At 46.7% G+C, this 15,656-nt stretch overlaps 1 protein-coding gene across 11 annotated transcripts in view; it reads left to right on the top strand.

Moving 5' to 3' along the window:
- Positions 1-14,635, top strand: part of FRMD4A (FERM domain containing 4A) — a 565,649-nt gene extending 551,014 nt beyond the window's left edge. For 6 of the 11 annotated variants that reach the window (XM_019738286.2, XM_019738287.2, XM_074324780.1 and 3 more), the window contains one exon: positions 13,522-14,635. In XM_019738286.2, coding sequence (XP_019593845.1) covers positions 13,522-13,624 — 103 coding nt within the window. In that variant the 3' untranslated portion in view covers positions 13,625-14,635. Of the gene's footprint in view, positions 1-2,006; positions 2,079-13,521 lie in introns of all 11 variants that reach the window. The other 5 variants (XM_019738288.2, XM_074324782.1, XM_019738285.2 and 2 more) reach the window with 1 other exon arrangement.
- The last annotated feature ends 1,021 nt before the right edge of the window (positions 14,636-15,656 follow it).

The following is a 15,656-nucleotide window of genomic DNA, read 5'->3' as shown; positions in this document are numbered from 1 at the left end:
GAGATGTCCTTTCCCAGAAGCCCCACGAATTGCACTTCCTGCTATCCCTGTCCTTTGCATCCCTGTCCCTTTAGATGGAGGAATTCTCTCTGCTCTCTTTTAAAGTTGGTGGTGGCCCCAGAACGTGGGGTAGGTGGTTGCCGGAAGCCCAAGTACGCTGCTTTGGTCAGAATTCCAGACAGCATTTGATTCGGCCTCCAGTTATACTAGGCCGACGTCAAAATGCCAGGCGAGGAAGAGGAGGGAGGGGAGAAAGAGACCCGTGTAAGCACCCCATGCTGGGCTCAACCCTGTGTTTTATTACCTGCTTCTCGGGGTGCCCACTGTCTTGTTGTCGGGATGCATCTGAAGGGAAGAAGGCTGGAGGCTCAGATCCCATCTGTCCTGGCCAAGTGCCTGTCCTTAATCAGCATGCAAAGGGGACCAGGGACTTTGAGACCTTTCAGAAGTGGCCCACAGCAAAATAATGAAACCAACATTCAGCTCCTTGCACAGCTTTCAGTGCAGGCAGACAGCAGAATCTCATGGACATTTGGGTTGTTCTGATCTGCTGAGGACTCTGGCAGACGCACGTAGCCTGCTTTCCCCCCAGTTCCTGCCTCTTCTGTTGCTCCTAAGACATCACCGCTAAACGGATGTTATGTTCTGTCAATGCCTGTTGGGTAAAGGAGTAAGGAGCACCTTTATCCAGCTTTATTGTTTCTGGTTTGCTGGAGCAATGGCGGGGGGTGTCTGGAAAAATCTGACAGCCGTCTGTGAGTTAATTATCGGGAAACAACGGCCAGAATTGGCTCCACAGACTATATTTCTGGCTCCCATGCTCAGCAGACATTTTTTTCCCTGCAAATTTATCTGTAGTGATTTTAAACCAGGATTTCTGGGGCCTTAGGATTAGGAGAGCTGTGTATTCAAAGGCTGGGGGCTTCTTCTTAACACAGAAGAGCTCAGATAATCCTCACTGCAACCTTGCGCGGAACGTAGCAGACGGTTTAGGTTTCTAGGTGAGGCTGAGAGAAGGTAAGTGACTTGCCCAAAGTCACATGGGTGGGTGGAGGGTGACTTTCCTCTGGCCAGTCGTTCTTAACGTGCAGTCCCCAGAGCAGCAGCACGAGCGTCACCTGGGATCTTGTTCCAAGTGGGTTCTCGGGCCCATCCGACAGTCAGAAACGGGGGGTGGAGCCTGGCAGTCTGTGTTTAAACAAACTCTCCAGGGGATTCTGCTGCCCACTCCAGTGTAACAATCAGTGTTCTCGTGTCCACTCCCACTTTAGGGCAGCAGCGGCCCCTCTGCCCTGATTACAGATAATGAAAACACTCCCTTCCTCACCATCCACACCCCAGCTCTAACAGGTGTGGTCAGGGAGCCGCTGCCAGGCCTAGGGCACAAGAATCTCACCAAAATTAATTCATAAAAGAGTGACAGCTCTTCTGTATCTGTGGTACCTCCGGTGGCTAAACCATCTTCCCCGAATAAGGAACTGTCGGATTCTAGGCCCTTCCCTGGATCCTCCAGATTTTCTGGATCCTGCCCAGTCTCCCCTGATCCAAACATTTTTACTTGACTTGTCAGCAGGCTCTGAAATTTACAGGCATCCCTCCCATGCCTGTACACCTGAGCTGGTCTTGAAACTTGCCTACCTTTCACCTCTTTCAGCTACTGAGCACCCAAGACAAATTTGAAACAAAAAGATATCTTGGTCCTTGAAGTAAACTCTTTTATCAGATTAAGTTGAGTTGTCATTAACAACTACTCTCTGTGATGTGGTAAAAAAAAAAAATGAGAAATGGGTAAAAGGTGCCAAGCCTGCCTTCCTAACCAAAACTAGAGAGGTCTTTTGACTCACTCGCAGGGTTGAAAGTTCTGCATGCCTTATTTGTCACTAACGCTTGGGCGTATAGTCAGCTGGTCTCTCCAGTGTATTAATGAGCTACTAACCATGTCCGTGTCAGTTCCTCGTTTTAACATGACATCTCTTCTCTTCCTCCTTCTGCTTGCCTTTGTTCAGAGAAGCAACAGAACACTCGCCCATTATGGACGGGTCTGAGTCTCCAACTCACCAAAGTCCCGATGAATAGAGGTATCGTAAGGGAACGTTTTGTTCTTATAGCCCCTCCCCCTTCACAGCTTAGGGGTCTGTGATTCAGATGTGCTGCATATGTGGTGCCGTTGCCCATATCATAATTTCCAGAAGGAAACATCTGTGTGGTGTGGAAGCCATTATTTTTATGTCTGATTTCTAGCTACATGTGGAACTCGATGTTTATATGTATGTTTTTACATCAGATGTTAGATATTCTTATGCTACTTCCCAGAAAAGACCTCAGAGTATGTTTTAGACCTTCCCAGGCTCTTGGTACATGCACGTGCTTGTAGGTGCTTTGACTGGGTTAGAAATCGATGTCCGTGAAAAGAACAGCGTCACGCAGTGTGTTTCAAAGCACCAAGGGCAGACCGAGTTGATCCAGAAGCACCTGAAAATCACCCACAATGTCATCCCAGCATTCTTGAGTGACAGTTGTGTCACTCTACCAAAGACTGTAGGGTCCTGCTTTCCAAATTGTGGTCCATAGATGAGCGTCATCATTTGGGAGATAGTTAGAAAAGCTTGACTCGGGGGCCTACAGAGGTGGAATCTGCATTTTAATAAGATCCCCGGTGAATGAAATGCACTGTGATGGTGGGCATGAAAACGGTACCGCCTGGTCTGGGTTTTAGCCTCTGGGTCCAGAAGCTAACTGGGAGGTAAGACACTGATACTAAGTAGCGTTGCAGGGATTAACTAAAAGGGTAAGGATGCCATTCAGAAGTGGATAAAGAGTTAAAAGTTTATTCAATCAAACAATTGAATCCTGACTATATTCTAGGAACCATGCTAGAGACCAGAGTTCCAAGAGTTCAAGTTCAAATCAAAACTCTAGCATGCATACAAGGGAGATGTACAAGGGAGTAAGAAACTTGTAGCACTTATATATGAAGTGCTCTGAAACTTCGAACTAAGTGCTAAAAGGAACCCAAGGGGAGAGCACTTGTGGCTTCGTGGAGATGTTGCATGAGCTTGGCTTCAGAGGCTTGTGGTGGGAAGTGGGGGTTTGACAGGAGATGGCCATTCCAAGGGCAAGAACACAGGTGCAGAAATGAGCAGGGTATTTGGGGAACAGCAAAGAGTCTCGTTTTGTTGTGAAGAAAGAGCTGGACTTCAGGCTGAATAGCAGGATAGGACAAGATCCTGAACAAATTAGGAGACACGGAAGTTGTTACTACAAATCCTGAGTTGGCAGATGGGAGATTAGGAAAACGGGCTTAGTCTTTGAGAGGAAGATAGTGGTAAACAAAATTCGACTGAGTAAATTTGAAAGATCTTACTGGCTTTGCTCCATGGTCCAGGCAGTATCCCACCTCGCAGGCTGGGAGGAGCTCCGAGGAGCTCTGTCCCATGGAAAGCTCACGTAGGCAGAAGGGAGCTGATCAGGGAAGCTGAGCGAGGTGGAAAGGTGGGTCGGTTATTGCAAGGCCACTTTCCTTTAGGGGACAGCAGGGCTCTATCAGGCCGGCGATCTCACCAGTGCTGACCAGGCAATTCCTGGCTGACTGGTTTAAGATTTCACTTCTGGGAGAGAGCTAAAACTGCAAGGCCTGTTGTCTTGCTCTTAACAATTTCTCCCCTTTGATCAGACACTCAGCCTGGGAGATGTGATCAAAATTCAAGGCAGTAGTGTTACTCCCAGCTTCCGCTCTGGAGTCCTCTGCTGCATTTTTTGCTGAATTTGTGTGGTAGCTACAGGTCGTGACGTCGGGTTCACATCCTGTAAGTGCATCATTCTCTGACATTCAGTTCTTAGGGGGATCATTTGCTTGATGGTTAGTGGCCACAAACATGCCTTTAAAGCTCTTGAGAGAATACAGTGCACCACGGTACTGTGACTATAAGTAGGATTATTCCCAAAGGCTGGGGTGCACTTTGGAGCCATGGTCCCCAAGAGCCAAACCAACAAGAATCAAGTCAAAGAAAGACCCTATTGAAGGAGTTACTTAAGCCAACTGGCTTGTTCAGTGATCTTATGTAGTTGAGTCTCCAAAGCGTAGCTGACACAGCCCCACATACAGCCAGTGGTGTTGGTCACAGCACAGTCTGTGGGTCCCAACTCAAAAGGGGACGGTCATGCAGGCCAGTAAAACGTAAGGGTCTGTAGACTGCACAGTTTGTTTTATTCTGGTCAGCCTCGCCTCATGTCCCTTTCTTTGTACTGAGCCAGGACGCAAAGTTCCCCGGGTCTGGGGTTGTTAACCGGACACAGGGAACTGGAAGCTGAGTTTAGCCCACAGCAGTGGCAGCACTGGAATCTGGAGAAGTTTGGGACAGGCAGGGCTACAGCCTCGCCAGCATCCAGCAGTCCCGTGGAGGCTGGGTTAACACCTTTGCAATGGCCTCTGGTATGCGAACACGGTATTACCTTCCCAGGCCAGAGCAAGACAGATGGATGGACAGGGAATCATAAAGCCCTTCAGGGTGTAAGAATTAGGACAGGGATGGTCAGAGAGGGAAGGAGGAACACAAAGAAACGTTCTTGGTCTGTCTGACCTCTTGGGAAGAAGCAGTCTGCCCTGGTGTGGGCTGCTTCTCTTCGTCAGTGTGGATGTGGGATCTCCAGCTTTCGGACAGGACCAGAAGTCTATACCCAAGGGTCCACACCTCGTGATTTGAGAGTGGTCAAGAGTTCTTGGTATGCCCATTGCTCCAGATCTCACCAGACTTCATTGTAATGGGATTGACAGGGAAACTCAGTTATTTCTGTGACATGCAGCATTTTAAGATAATAACTGGAATTATGACTAATAATACCAGGACATACCAGATTTCTAGGAATTTCATAATTTCTAGAATACATTGATTAGAATTATTAACCCTTAGAATCCTTAATTCTTAGTGAGAACTGAAAAGTAAGCAATTGTGAACTGTTTGTGATACTAGCATTATGGATCGGCAAACTTATAATTACAGTTTGTAATTTCTAGAATATTCTTCCTCGTAGTAAATTTTTCAGTGTGACATGAAACGTGTTGACTGATAGACCCACATATCTTTAGTTCCTCTGTAAAAGGAAGCCAAAGTTGATAAAACTCTGTTCAGTAATTAATGTCTTAGTCTTATCTGATTTGGAAATGATCTAGATATTCAATGACTATCTATCATTTAACTTATCTCAGTATAATGTCAAGATTTCAAGTTACCAAAAAGCTTTTGGAAGCTGTTTTTTAAGTAGACATCCCATAAGTATAATTACTGTTGAAAAGTTCACTTAAATTTTTTTTTTTACTTTTATTTATTTTTAAGTGTGGTTTTCCAGGACCCATCAGCTCCGAGTCAAGTAGTTGTTTCAATCTAGTTGTGGAGGGCGCAGCTCACAGTGGCCCATGTGGGGATCAAACCAGCAACCTTATTATTAAGAGCACCTCACTCTAACCAACTGAGCTAACCGGCCGCCCCCCACTTCAACTTTTATTACGTACATCTATTTAGTTTACTTGTTCTTAACAATTTAGATGACCCATGAAAATTTCATGAGACATTAAACAGCCAATCATCTTAAATTCTCTTTCTTGCTGACAAAAGATACTACCCTCCCAAGATCCAGAGTCACTCCCAAAGAAAGATAGCTGTCCCTGGGAGAGAAAGAGCAATAACCAGGGGGTCTGGATTTGGAGAGGAAGGGACAACATGAAATATTACCTGTGTCTCGTGACCACACACTACCGACAGAGATCTGGGAGAGCCACTCTGCTAAGAATTCTCATCCTTCGCCGGCTTCTGCCAGTTTTCCCAGGATCCTGTCTGCAGGCTCCAGAGTGAGTGGGGTTTAAAGGAGAGAGTGCAGCTCTGATTACCTACCAGAATTTGGCAGGGTTTCCCACTGACTGAATTCTAGTTTCCCTTGGCTGTCTAAGGGAATAACTGGTAGCAGGTCCAGGAGAATCCCTTGGAATCCCATCAGCCCCTGGGCGGGGCCCATATGGGGGTCCTCATTCCAGGGAAGATGGGGGGGTCTGTAAGGCCACTAATTTGGCAGACCTTTGTTTACGGTCTTACAGTTTCTTCAGAGTGGAAAGGCAGTTCAGAGAGGATGAGACTGCGGGTACTTGGGTAAAGGCCGATGAGGGGGAGGAGGAGGAGTCGTACACTGTTGTTTTACCTGCCTCTTATGTCTTTACTTTCTCATTACCCGTTTGCAATGAATCTTTCAATGAAGCTGTTTTGGAATCGTGAAGCCTTTTGGAGGTTTCTGCATGCCAGTTAAAATAGGTATCCCACTCGGTCTGATTTGGAAGCCCTTGCTTTCAAGTCTATGTCTTAAACGAATGCTCTTGTCTAATTGGAACATTCCCTATAATGGCTGCCAACCTATGTAAGGAGGTAAACTGAGGCAAGCTCAAATGAACAGAAATTGGGTTTATGCGGGAATAACCCTTCTGGAAATGCATGCTACAGCAAGCTACAGGTGAGTCCATCGAGGGTTTGGGGCAAGCTATGTTTATGGGTAAGGAATGCAAAGTGGGGGGAGCCCAGCCAGAGTCCAAGCAGTCAGTTCATTAGCTTGAGGATGGAGAGAGATTCTTGGAGGATGTTCACTTGTCAGGAAATATGTCTCGGTTTTCTGTTAATCAGGCATTTCCAGGAAGCTGGTCTCAGTTCTTAAGTTCTGTTCTCCTGAGGGTGCATGTGTGAGACTCTCCAGTTCGTATCTTCCAGCTCCATTTTAGATTGAATTCCTTTCACGTTTCCCCTCTTGATCAAGATCGTTTGCAGAAAGCTTCACTGAGCAGGCATGTTGTTTAGTCGTTGTTTTCCTTCTGCCTTTTGTTTGATTCTTGATCAAAGACGTTGTTAGATGGAGTATATGACCCTTGGGGCTGAGAAGGACCGTCCTCGGGTCTAGTCCCATGGAGGAGGGAAATGGCAGGTGGCTTTCATTGGTTTTATTTGAAAAAGAAATGTCAATGACCAAAACGCACATTTGGCTCAGGGAGCTGGAACAAGGAGTCCAGACGTGGCATGAACAGACGTGGCAGCTGGGGATTGGCTGGTGTCTGCTGCTGCTTTGAGAAGAGCTGTAAAGTCCTGTAAGATCAGGTTAAGCTTCCTGTATGAGCCTGTTGACCAAGTCCCTTTTAATTTGGTTCCACGTTTCTAGTTTTTGATCAAGGCCCTGTTGGGGGTGCTGATGACTCAATATATTGCTAGGGGTTTCTTCTGTATGGACTTCAGCCATTGTGTTTGTCTTCACGCCATGATTGGACAGCTTCCTTCAGGGTAGGAGAAGCTTTTGGAGTTAGGAGCAACTAAAAGGCTACATTTGAGCAACTTCTTATAATGGGTGAAAATGGAGGGTTAAGGCAGGGAGACGTTGTCAAGGGCACAGGTGTTAGATATCATTTCAAAACATTGGGCAAGCAGTCTATTAGTTTTGTTATTTTCACAAAGACTGGATTGACAACAACTGAGGACTTGAAAAAATCACAACCCAAAATCAAATGACAAAGAGCCCACGAGCCCAATCCTGTTGGTAACCGGCTGAATAAATCAAAATTCCAAGATGAGTCAGATTGGACTTGTAACCACTGGGCTTGTTCTAGGAGTTTATGTAACTGAACCTCAACTTTCCCGGAAGTGTTAGTACAAGTGGTGTTCACTACAGATACCGTCCTGTTCAGCTAAGGGATAATCAAGGCCTGTGCTACTGCACAGGACAACTTGAGCTCGAGAGTCCAGGATTTTATTGGTAGCTATGGCCTTAGCAGTAGAGTGAGTGTTGTTTCCAAGGGTTAAAGAAGTTTCTGATCACAGCCTCACTCGCGCTTAACCAGAGAAGTAGGGATCTGCCAAAGGAAGTGAATTCTGAATGCCTCCTGCTGAGTCCTGTCTAACTCGATGATGTGAATTCAGGGCAGTTGACTCAGTTTGGTGGTGGCCAGCTAGCCGCGTAGTACCTAACCTGAGAGATGCTGCCCGATGATGCGCCAGCCTTTGAGGCATTCGTAGCCACAAGGGGCTTGATAAGCGCCACAGACAGAGGCAGACCTGCCAGGCACCAACCAGTTGTTCATGGATTCATTCGCATGGATTGTTGTACCTGATGATTCAAACCAGGGTAAGCTCGGAAGTAAATCTCCTAGCCTGAAATAGAAAGTTGTTCTAAATTTCCTGCAAAGGTGGTAGCTGCTGGTGAGATTTTTTCACAATAAGGGCAGCCAATTTAGATAATTACCGGAACGTGGGGGTGCAGGCATGCTGCGGTTTGCATAGGTATTTGTGTCTAACTGGACCAGTACAGTTACAATCAGAGAAAGAAAGAAAAAAAGGGCACTGGGAAGTCTGACTGTAACAATTTAACTCTGGAGCTGACATCGAAGGGAATTAAGGTACTATTTATGGTAGCATTAGGGATAGAAGGCTGGTCCCAGGAAGGGCCAGGCGTCTCCAACATCATGAGAGACAGAGTTCTAGATGGCAAACCCAGAAGCCTGCAGGTTGCCTCCCTTGGCAATCACTGGGGAGATACGGATGGGGGCGTAATAAGACAGACGAGGGCATAATGGACAGACGAGATCAAGGAGCAAGGGAGACGGTAAGTAGAAGAGTGTGATTTTCATAGTAAAGTGGTGGAGATACAGCTTTAAGTTCTACAGGCCTGGTCCGGTGTTTGGGATAGCTGTCTACAGCCCATGTGGTCTGTTTCTGGCTGCGCGGAGATCCTGAATCGGAGGTCATCAGTGGCTTTGCTGGTCCAGTCCGGTCCTGTGACTCCTTTCAGTAGGGACGGATGAAGCCAAGGTTGAATGAAGCCAGGGTCGGACGTCTTCAAGTTGAGCTGTGCAGGACCTGGCGAGCAGTACCTGGAAAGGTCCTTTCCAGCAAGGGAAGAGGCAGCGCTTTAGTTGATGTCTTTCCCAGTACACGTATTCTCTAGGAAGTAGGTCAGGAGGGGAGTCCCACGGCAGCTTACGTTCTTGTTTAGCTTATGTTCTTCTTTAACTTGTGAGAGATGTTTCTGGAAACAGAGAAGAGGTAACTAGCAATATTTTCATAGGTCCTATTGGGCAGTGTGATGGTCAGAGTATAGGGAATTAGGCAGATGCATGGGTCTGCCAGTTACTATTTCGTAGGGAGTGAGCTTAAGTTCTTCAAAAGGTAAGGACTTAGATTCTCTGGACCAGTCCATTTCAGTCCTTGGTCCAGGGAAGTTCTGAAGGCTCACAAAATTTTCCTAATTGGGTTTTAATGATGCCACGTTAGTCGTGAAGATTGAGGCTGGTATGGGCAATACAGCCTCCGAGGCACAGGAAGGACTCTGCCGAGGTCTTGGATTACCTGGCCGGCCAGTAAAATGAGTTCAGGGGTCTCGAAGCAAAACAGTGGGGTCACCCCATGTAGGGATGGTGGTTTCAAGTAATTTCTTTACAAAAAGGCAATTGTTAGTCAACAGGGAAAAGCTTCTACCCAGTGAGAAGCATACAGACCATGCGTGACCAATACATATTTGTTCCCTTTGTCTTAACAATTATGTTTAGATTAATCATGAAAATTTCTCAAGATATTAACAGTGAACAACCAATCTTATCTTCCTAGCTGAAAAATTTTATATAACAGAGATAACATGAACTTATTTGACCAGTAAACCCAGGTAGAATAAAAGTTATATGTCTACATTATATTTAATGCCGATAACACTGAAGACATACCTGTTTTAATTAAAGCAACAAACTTAAACTAGCTTTTATTTACTAAAGATTTATCCTAGGTCGCATGAACTTGAAAAGCACTGAGTTCAGTTTCTATATTTCTGAGAGTTTAAGAATACTTAATTTGATAAGTGCTTATTTTTTTTAAGCCATTTAAATAGAGCTCTTTTACAAATTAATTTTGGCAATAACATCCCAAAGTAGAAAAATATACATTGATAACATACATAAACATAGAAACAGGTGCAAAACAGAGATCTTAGTTTTCATTTAAAAATTTTAACCTTGAGACGGGTACGATAATGCACAGCTCACTAGTTTATAAGAGAATAGTTGGATCTAAATCATGTGTCTGGCAGAAACTTGAGGATTCCGTTTCTTTAGGTAAGCCTTAGGTCTCTCAGAGGCAAATCCATTGCATGAAAATTTTCTTGCGGTTGGCAGGTGACCTGGTGTCAAGCTAGCCTGTTGCGTGACCAGCTTATCCTAGCGTGGGAGGCTTAGCGTTAGGTGGCATGCACTCCAAGAGCTTTTAACTGCTCATTCTGTACCATCAATTTTGCAGTCTTGGCTTCCGAGAGTCCCATTAACAATAGAACTATTACTCCTTTACGTCATGTACATACTAACAGAAACTACCAGTGACCAAAGGTGAAACTGTGGACTGAACCAGGAGACCCCAGCAAATGGGGACTGTGGACCATTCACAGGCTGGTGACTCAGTTACAGGTGGCTGACCCGCTAAGCCCTGGACTGCAGGCTCACCAAGGGCTCAGGACTCCGTTAGCGTCTCCTGTCAGTCTGGACTGACCCATTAACCCCAGACTGACTGGAAAGCCAATTACACTGATAGTTCAGTGCAAAGAGAGCAGAGCTCAGAACCCAGAGGAACTTATCCCTGGCCCTCGGAGATGGCGAGAATGGGAACTCAAAGGGTTTCTAAGTACCAGCGCCTGTGTTTCTCGTTGTCCGTGCAGCCAAGAGACACTGCCTTTGGGTTCCATCACTGTCACGAAACTGTTTTAAAAAAAAAAAAATTTAACTGAGTAACACTTCAAGATATTTTGGGCTTCATTCATTGAAGTGGCAACCCAATTCCACGAGGAATTAAAAACGGCACTTGTCTTACAAATCTAGTCTTTCCAAGAACAGAAATGCAGCACTCAAAGCCCACCTATCCTTTTTGCCAATCCCAAAACCTCCCCTAGTTCTCTCTAAAGGCTTGCAGATGCTGTGAAAGATCTGCTTTTAGGAGACAAAAGTCCTTCTTGGAGGAACTTGCAGTCCTAAGTGTGCTACCCGGCATTCTGCAGGGACTCTTAGCGAGGCCATCTCCTTGAAATGCAAGCTTCAGGGAGGTGATTCTTATCAAAAGGAAAAAAAAGTAGAGGAAGGCTATTTGGAACTTAGGCGAATGAAAAATCTTAAGTGTCTTTTCCCCAAATATTAATAAAAAGTTTTTGCCACCTGTGCAGGTAACCTTAATTTATTCCAACTTCCAGAAACACGATTTGGACCCACCTGTTCTTTTATAAACTAGTGAGTTGGGCATGATCGTACCTGTCCTGGCAAAGGGCAAATGTGGAGCGTGGCCTGCTACTCCTTTCCACCGCCACTTCCTGCTCCTGGGAGCTGCATTCCCAGGAGGACACTGACGTCCTCAGACTGTGCCAGCCACCTGGGCTGGCTGGGCCTGTGCACATCTTTGAGCCAGTGACTGCGGCTGGAGGACTCTAACTGGCCCACCTGGGTCCCTTGGCCACCCTTGGCAAAGGTGGGGGGTGACATCCTGGTGGAGAACACCATGCGGCTCCAAATGTAGTTACAGAGGGACTCCATCAGGGTGTCACCCCCCCCCCCAATCCTCACCCCCAAAGAACAGCATATGTCCACTGTGGGGTCCAACCACCTTTTGCCACGAAAAGTTTCTTAATCCGTCAGGCACGATGGCAAAAGTCAGTTTTGTCAGGGTGGAGAGGGAGACTGCAGTGGGTGTGTGATGGAGTTGGCCATTTACCACCTAAATACAGTAATGTACATCCAGAGCCAGTAATTAAGGGACTTTGTAACTCTGCTTCTGAAGCCACATCTACACAGCGTTAACCCGGGTATATGGCAGGGGTTCCACGCACAGGACTCTCAATAAAGCCCACAGTAGGCTCACGGATACCTTGGGATTTTCCAACTTTCATGGGTTTTTTTTAAAGCCAGATGAGAAACAGTTACAAAATCCAGAAGGCCTTCATCCAGTTGTTTCTGGAGCAGTCCACAGCTCAAACAGAAAAGGGGTGACTGACCATTTGCAATCACAAACTGGTTCATGAGGCTGTGTTTAAGACGCTCATCAGCTTGGTTTTCTTTGAACCACACTGGATTAGGGTCTCTTCCTGTCACCCATCCCCAACTATAACCCTAGCACTAGGTGTAGGGAGATCAGAGGTGGGGAGAAAATCTTCTGCGTTTATGGAAAGTCCTTATGCTATTTCCACATAGAGCTTTCTACCTCCTAACTGGCAGATGCCCTGAGGAGGTCAAACTTGAAAATCCAGACTTAACGAAACACTGACCCACTAACTCAGAGCCACAGACCAATGTCACTCACAGGAACGTTACTTCTAACATGGAAGGCTAAGGCCTCGAGGTTTCATCCCTTTAGGAATCGGCACACATGAGCAGCATGAAGGACATTCCACTATGAGTAAAAGCAAAACACACAAGAAAGAGCACACAAGACATTCAGGCCCGTTTGTAGCTGTTCCTGAACAGAGCATCCAGGTTGGCTGTGCCCACATCGGGCTGCGGCCGGCAGGGCTGGGGGAGAGGAACAGCCCCGGATCCCACCTCAGGCCGCAGGGACCCAGCCCCTGGGTACCTACTGGGCAGATTCCATCCATTCCCAGTTCACCGAGATGAACTTTGACCTTTCCCTTGCCCTGAAAGAACTAGTTCAGGATCACTAGCCAGGGGCTATTTTTCCTGAAAATGATACCCCTAGTAGTGACTATTGGCTCCAACACACATAGCTATGTGATCGCTTCTCGATGTGGAAAAGTTACTTCTACTCAACCTACATAGTGAGGCCTACCTGAAAGACCTCTTTAAAGTCTTATTTTCTATATACTTTCCTATGTACTTTCAATAAACTTTTTTTATAATCACAAAACGTGTTATTTAAACAGTCAACACTGCTTCAACATTTTTCAAAACTCAAAAAGATCACCTCAGTGTCACTGTAAGGCAAACCTGACATTTCACATGAGCTTCTAGGACAGTAAAAACCTACCTGTGAAATCGGGTTACCCTGAGGGTCTCACAGAGGAAAACCCAACACAGCTGTTCTGTGGAAAAAGAATCCTGAGGAATCCAGCCTGAGGGGTTCTCAGCCTTGGCTGCCTGGGAGAACCATGTGGGGGCTTGGGAAGCTCGGATGCTCAGGCCCACCCCAGACCAATTAAACCAGCATCTCTGGGGTGGGGCACAGACGTAAGTACTTTCAAGATTCCCCCACGTGCTTCCAGCACACAGCCAAGCTTGAGAGCCACTGCGTAAGGAAGTGTTAGCTCCATTTTCCTCCTTCACAGACGCTCGGGGCCCAGGTCCCGTTCACAGGGAGGTTTTCCCGTCTACCAGAGCCTTCCATGGACTCAGGCTGCATCAGGCCTAGTTCCTGTGGATGGGAAGCCTGCAGACCAGTGTCAGGCCCTAGATAAGTAAGCATGACTGTGAGTGCTGCCCGGTAAATGCCATTCCCCACTAACCATCTCATCTCCTCGTGTTCTCGGCAGGAGCTACAGTGACAGCTGTTTCCTGGATTCCTCCCTCTATCCAGAACTAGCTGATGTCCAGTGGTACGGGCAGGAAAAGGCCAAGCCCGGGACCCTTGTGTGAGCCAGCCGGCCTCAATCTGACCGCCTCGGCGCCATTCTGAGATCACCTCACTGACTCTCATTTGCCTTACCCAGACGCACTGTCACCCTGCACCAGCTTCGGCCCTCAGCACTTTTCTTTTCCAGTCTCCGCATCCCCTCACCCTCCAAAACCTGACTGAGGAGACATTCTGGAAGGTTCCGGTCCCACTGTGTGTCCCCTGGCTCGCCTGCCTGGAGGGAGCCAGGCACCAATCCTCAATGGCACCTTGGTGGTGTCCCCCTGCCAAGCTAGCCCCCAGGCCAGGAACCGTCAGGGAAGCTGGCTGGCACCAAATTCCTGTGGACAAGTGGCATAGATAGAGAAGCAGAAAGGAGACGTATGTACAGGGTGATCCAGAAAGACTATTGAGCTGTGGCCAGCCTGCCACCTGGAGGCCAACCAAGCACTTGGCGAACACGCCGCCTGGTGGGGATGTTCAGATGACACCTGCAATATTCCTTGGGGGAGTGGCTGTGGGGGAGAGGGGAGTGAAAAAGGAGCTTAACTCATCAGATGCATCAGAGATCACAATCAGTTCTATGGTGCCAAAGATTTAAAAAAATGAAAACTGAAAAAAAAAAGAAAAAATCAGAGGGGCCAAGAGGAAGACATTCTTTCTGCAATGAAATCTCTTTTAAATTCTAAACTGCTACAACACACAAGTAAAAGTCAACCGTTTGTAAATTGTTTCCCTCTTTATGCCTCTCCCTTAACATTCCACCTTCTCTCTCAGTGGAGAGCCGGAGGAACTAACCTGACGTGATGGTCAAGGCGGCGAGTCTTGGCTGGCCTGGCCGACGGACGTCCAGGAGTCTGGACGTGAAGGAGAACAGACCCGTGGGTGTAGCAGAGTGTACTGTTAGCCCTGGTCTGTACAGGGGGTTCAGCCCAAGTCCAAGACACAAAGCAGCTTTCCTCTTGGGGTTTGTAGGAAATGTAAGGTGATGATTGCCAAAAGTGGTTCTCTCATTAAAACAACCAGTAAAAGTGTGTCCTATTTTTCTTTTTTCTTTTTTTTTTTTTTTTTGCACAAGGTGTTTCATTTTATTTTTTCTGGGAAACCAAGGGAAAAGCACACTGCGATCCATTCAAGTGTTTAACTGTTGTGGCTCATTTTATGTTTGTTAGCACTTGTGTGACAAAGAGCTCAGATCCAACTTTGGTTACCAATGTGTCACTTACTCAAAACACCCAACTGTGCCCTTAGGTAGAAAGATTTTACTCATGCGTCTACTAGGCAGAGCAGGGCTGAGACAGTATCAGCTCCCAGGGGGCCCGTATGCCTACATCATCAGCTACCCTGATACACCACATTTGTGTGCAGGAACCAAAGGAAGAAAGAAGAGCAAAAAAGGGTATGGGAGCTGCACGTTTACATGTGTTTTGAGCTATGCTTAATACACAACTGGAAAGCCATCAATCTTCAAAGGCCTCAAACTACTTTTATAATAATAACAAGTGCAAACTCTTAGTTGGGTCATTCCAAATGGCACAAACACGGTCTCCACAGACGTGGTATGCTGTGCTTATGGGCGCAAGTGGGGGGCGGGAGGGTATTTTTTTCTCACTTGTAATGACTTCCTATTGGAAAGGCATTTGATAGCCAGAGACGGGAGCTGGGGTGGGGGAAGTTTTATGGGAAAGCAGAACTGAAGTTAGCTTTAGTGTAAAAACAAAAACCTTTGTTCTTTATGTATGTGTGACCTAAGAGTAACAATAGACCACCAGACCAGGAGGGTAAGAATGGACATTAACGAGTGACTAACCTTGGTGGGCCGTGTGCTGCAGCTGGAAAAGCGCCATGGACTCAGCAGGTGGGGACCGGTCTGGGCTACTCGGGGCCTGGTCTCCCCAGCTCTGTGTGCGGCTGGGCTAGGGATACCAGCTTACAGAAGGGATTAATACAGAACACTTTGGGGGAAAACCCTGCAGGATAAATAAAACTGGTTATAATGCTACTAGATGATTCTGGGGATTAATTGGGGGCAGGAGGTATTTTGTTGCCCTTATT

The sequence above is a fragment of the Rhinolophus sinicus genome, linkage group LG02 (genome assembly GCF_036562045.2).
Source record: "Rhinolophus sinicus isolate RSC01 linkage group LG02, ASM3656204v1, whole genome shotgun sequence".
In the NCBI taxonomy this organism is placed as follows: domain Eukaryota; kingdom Metazoa; phylum Chordata; class Mammalia; order Chiroptera; family Rhinolophidae; genus Rhinolophus; species Rhinolophus sinicus.
This window is presented reverse-complemented; position numbering and strand designations above follow the sequence as displayed.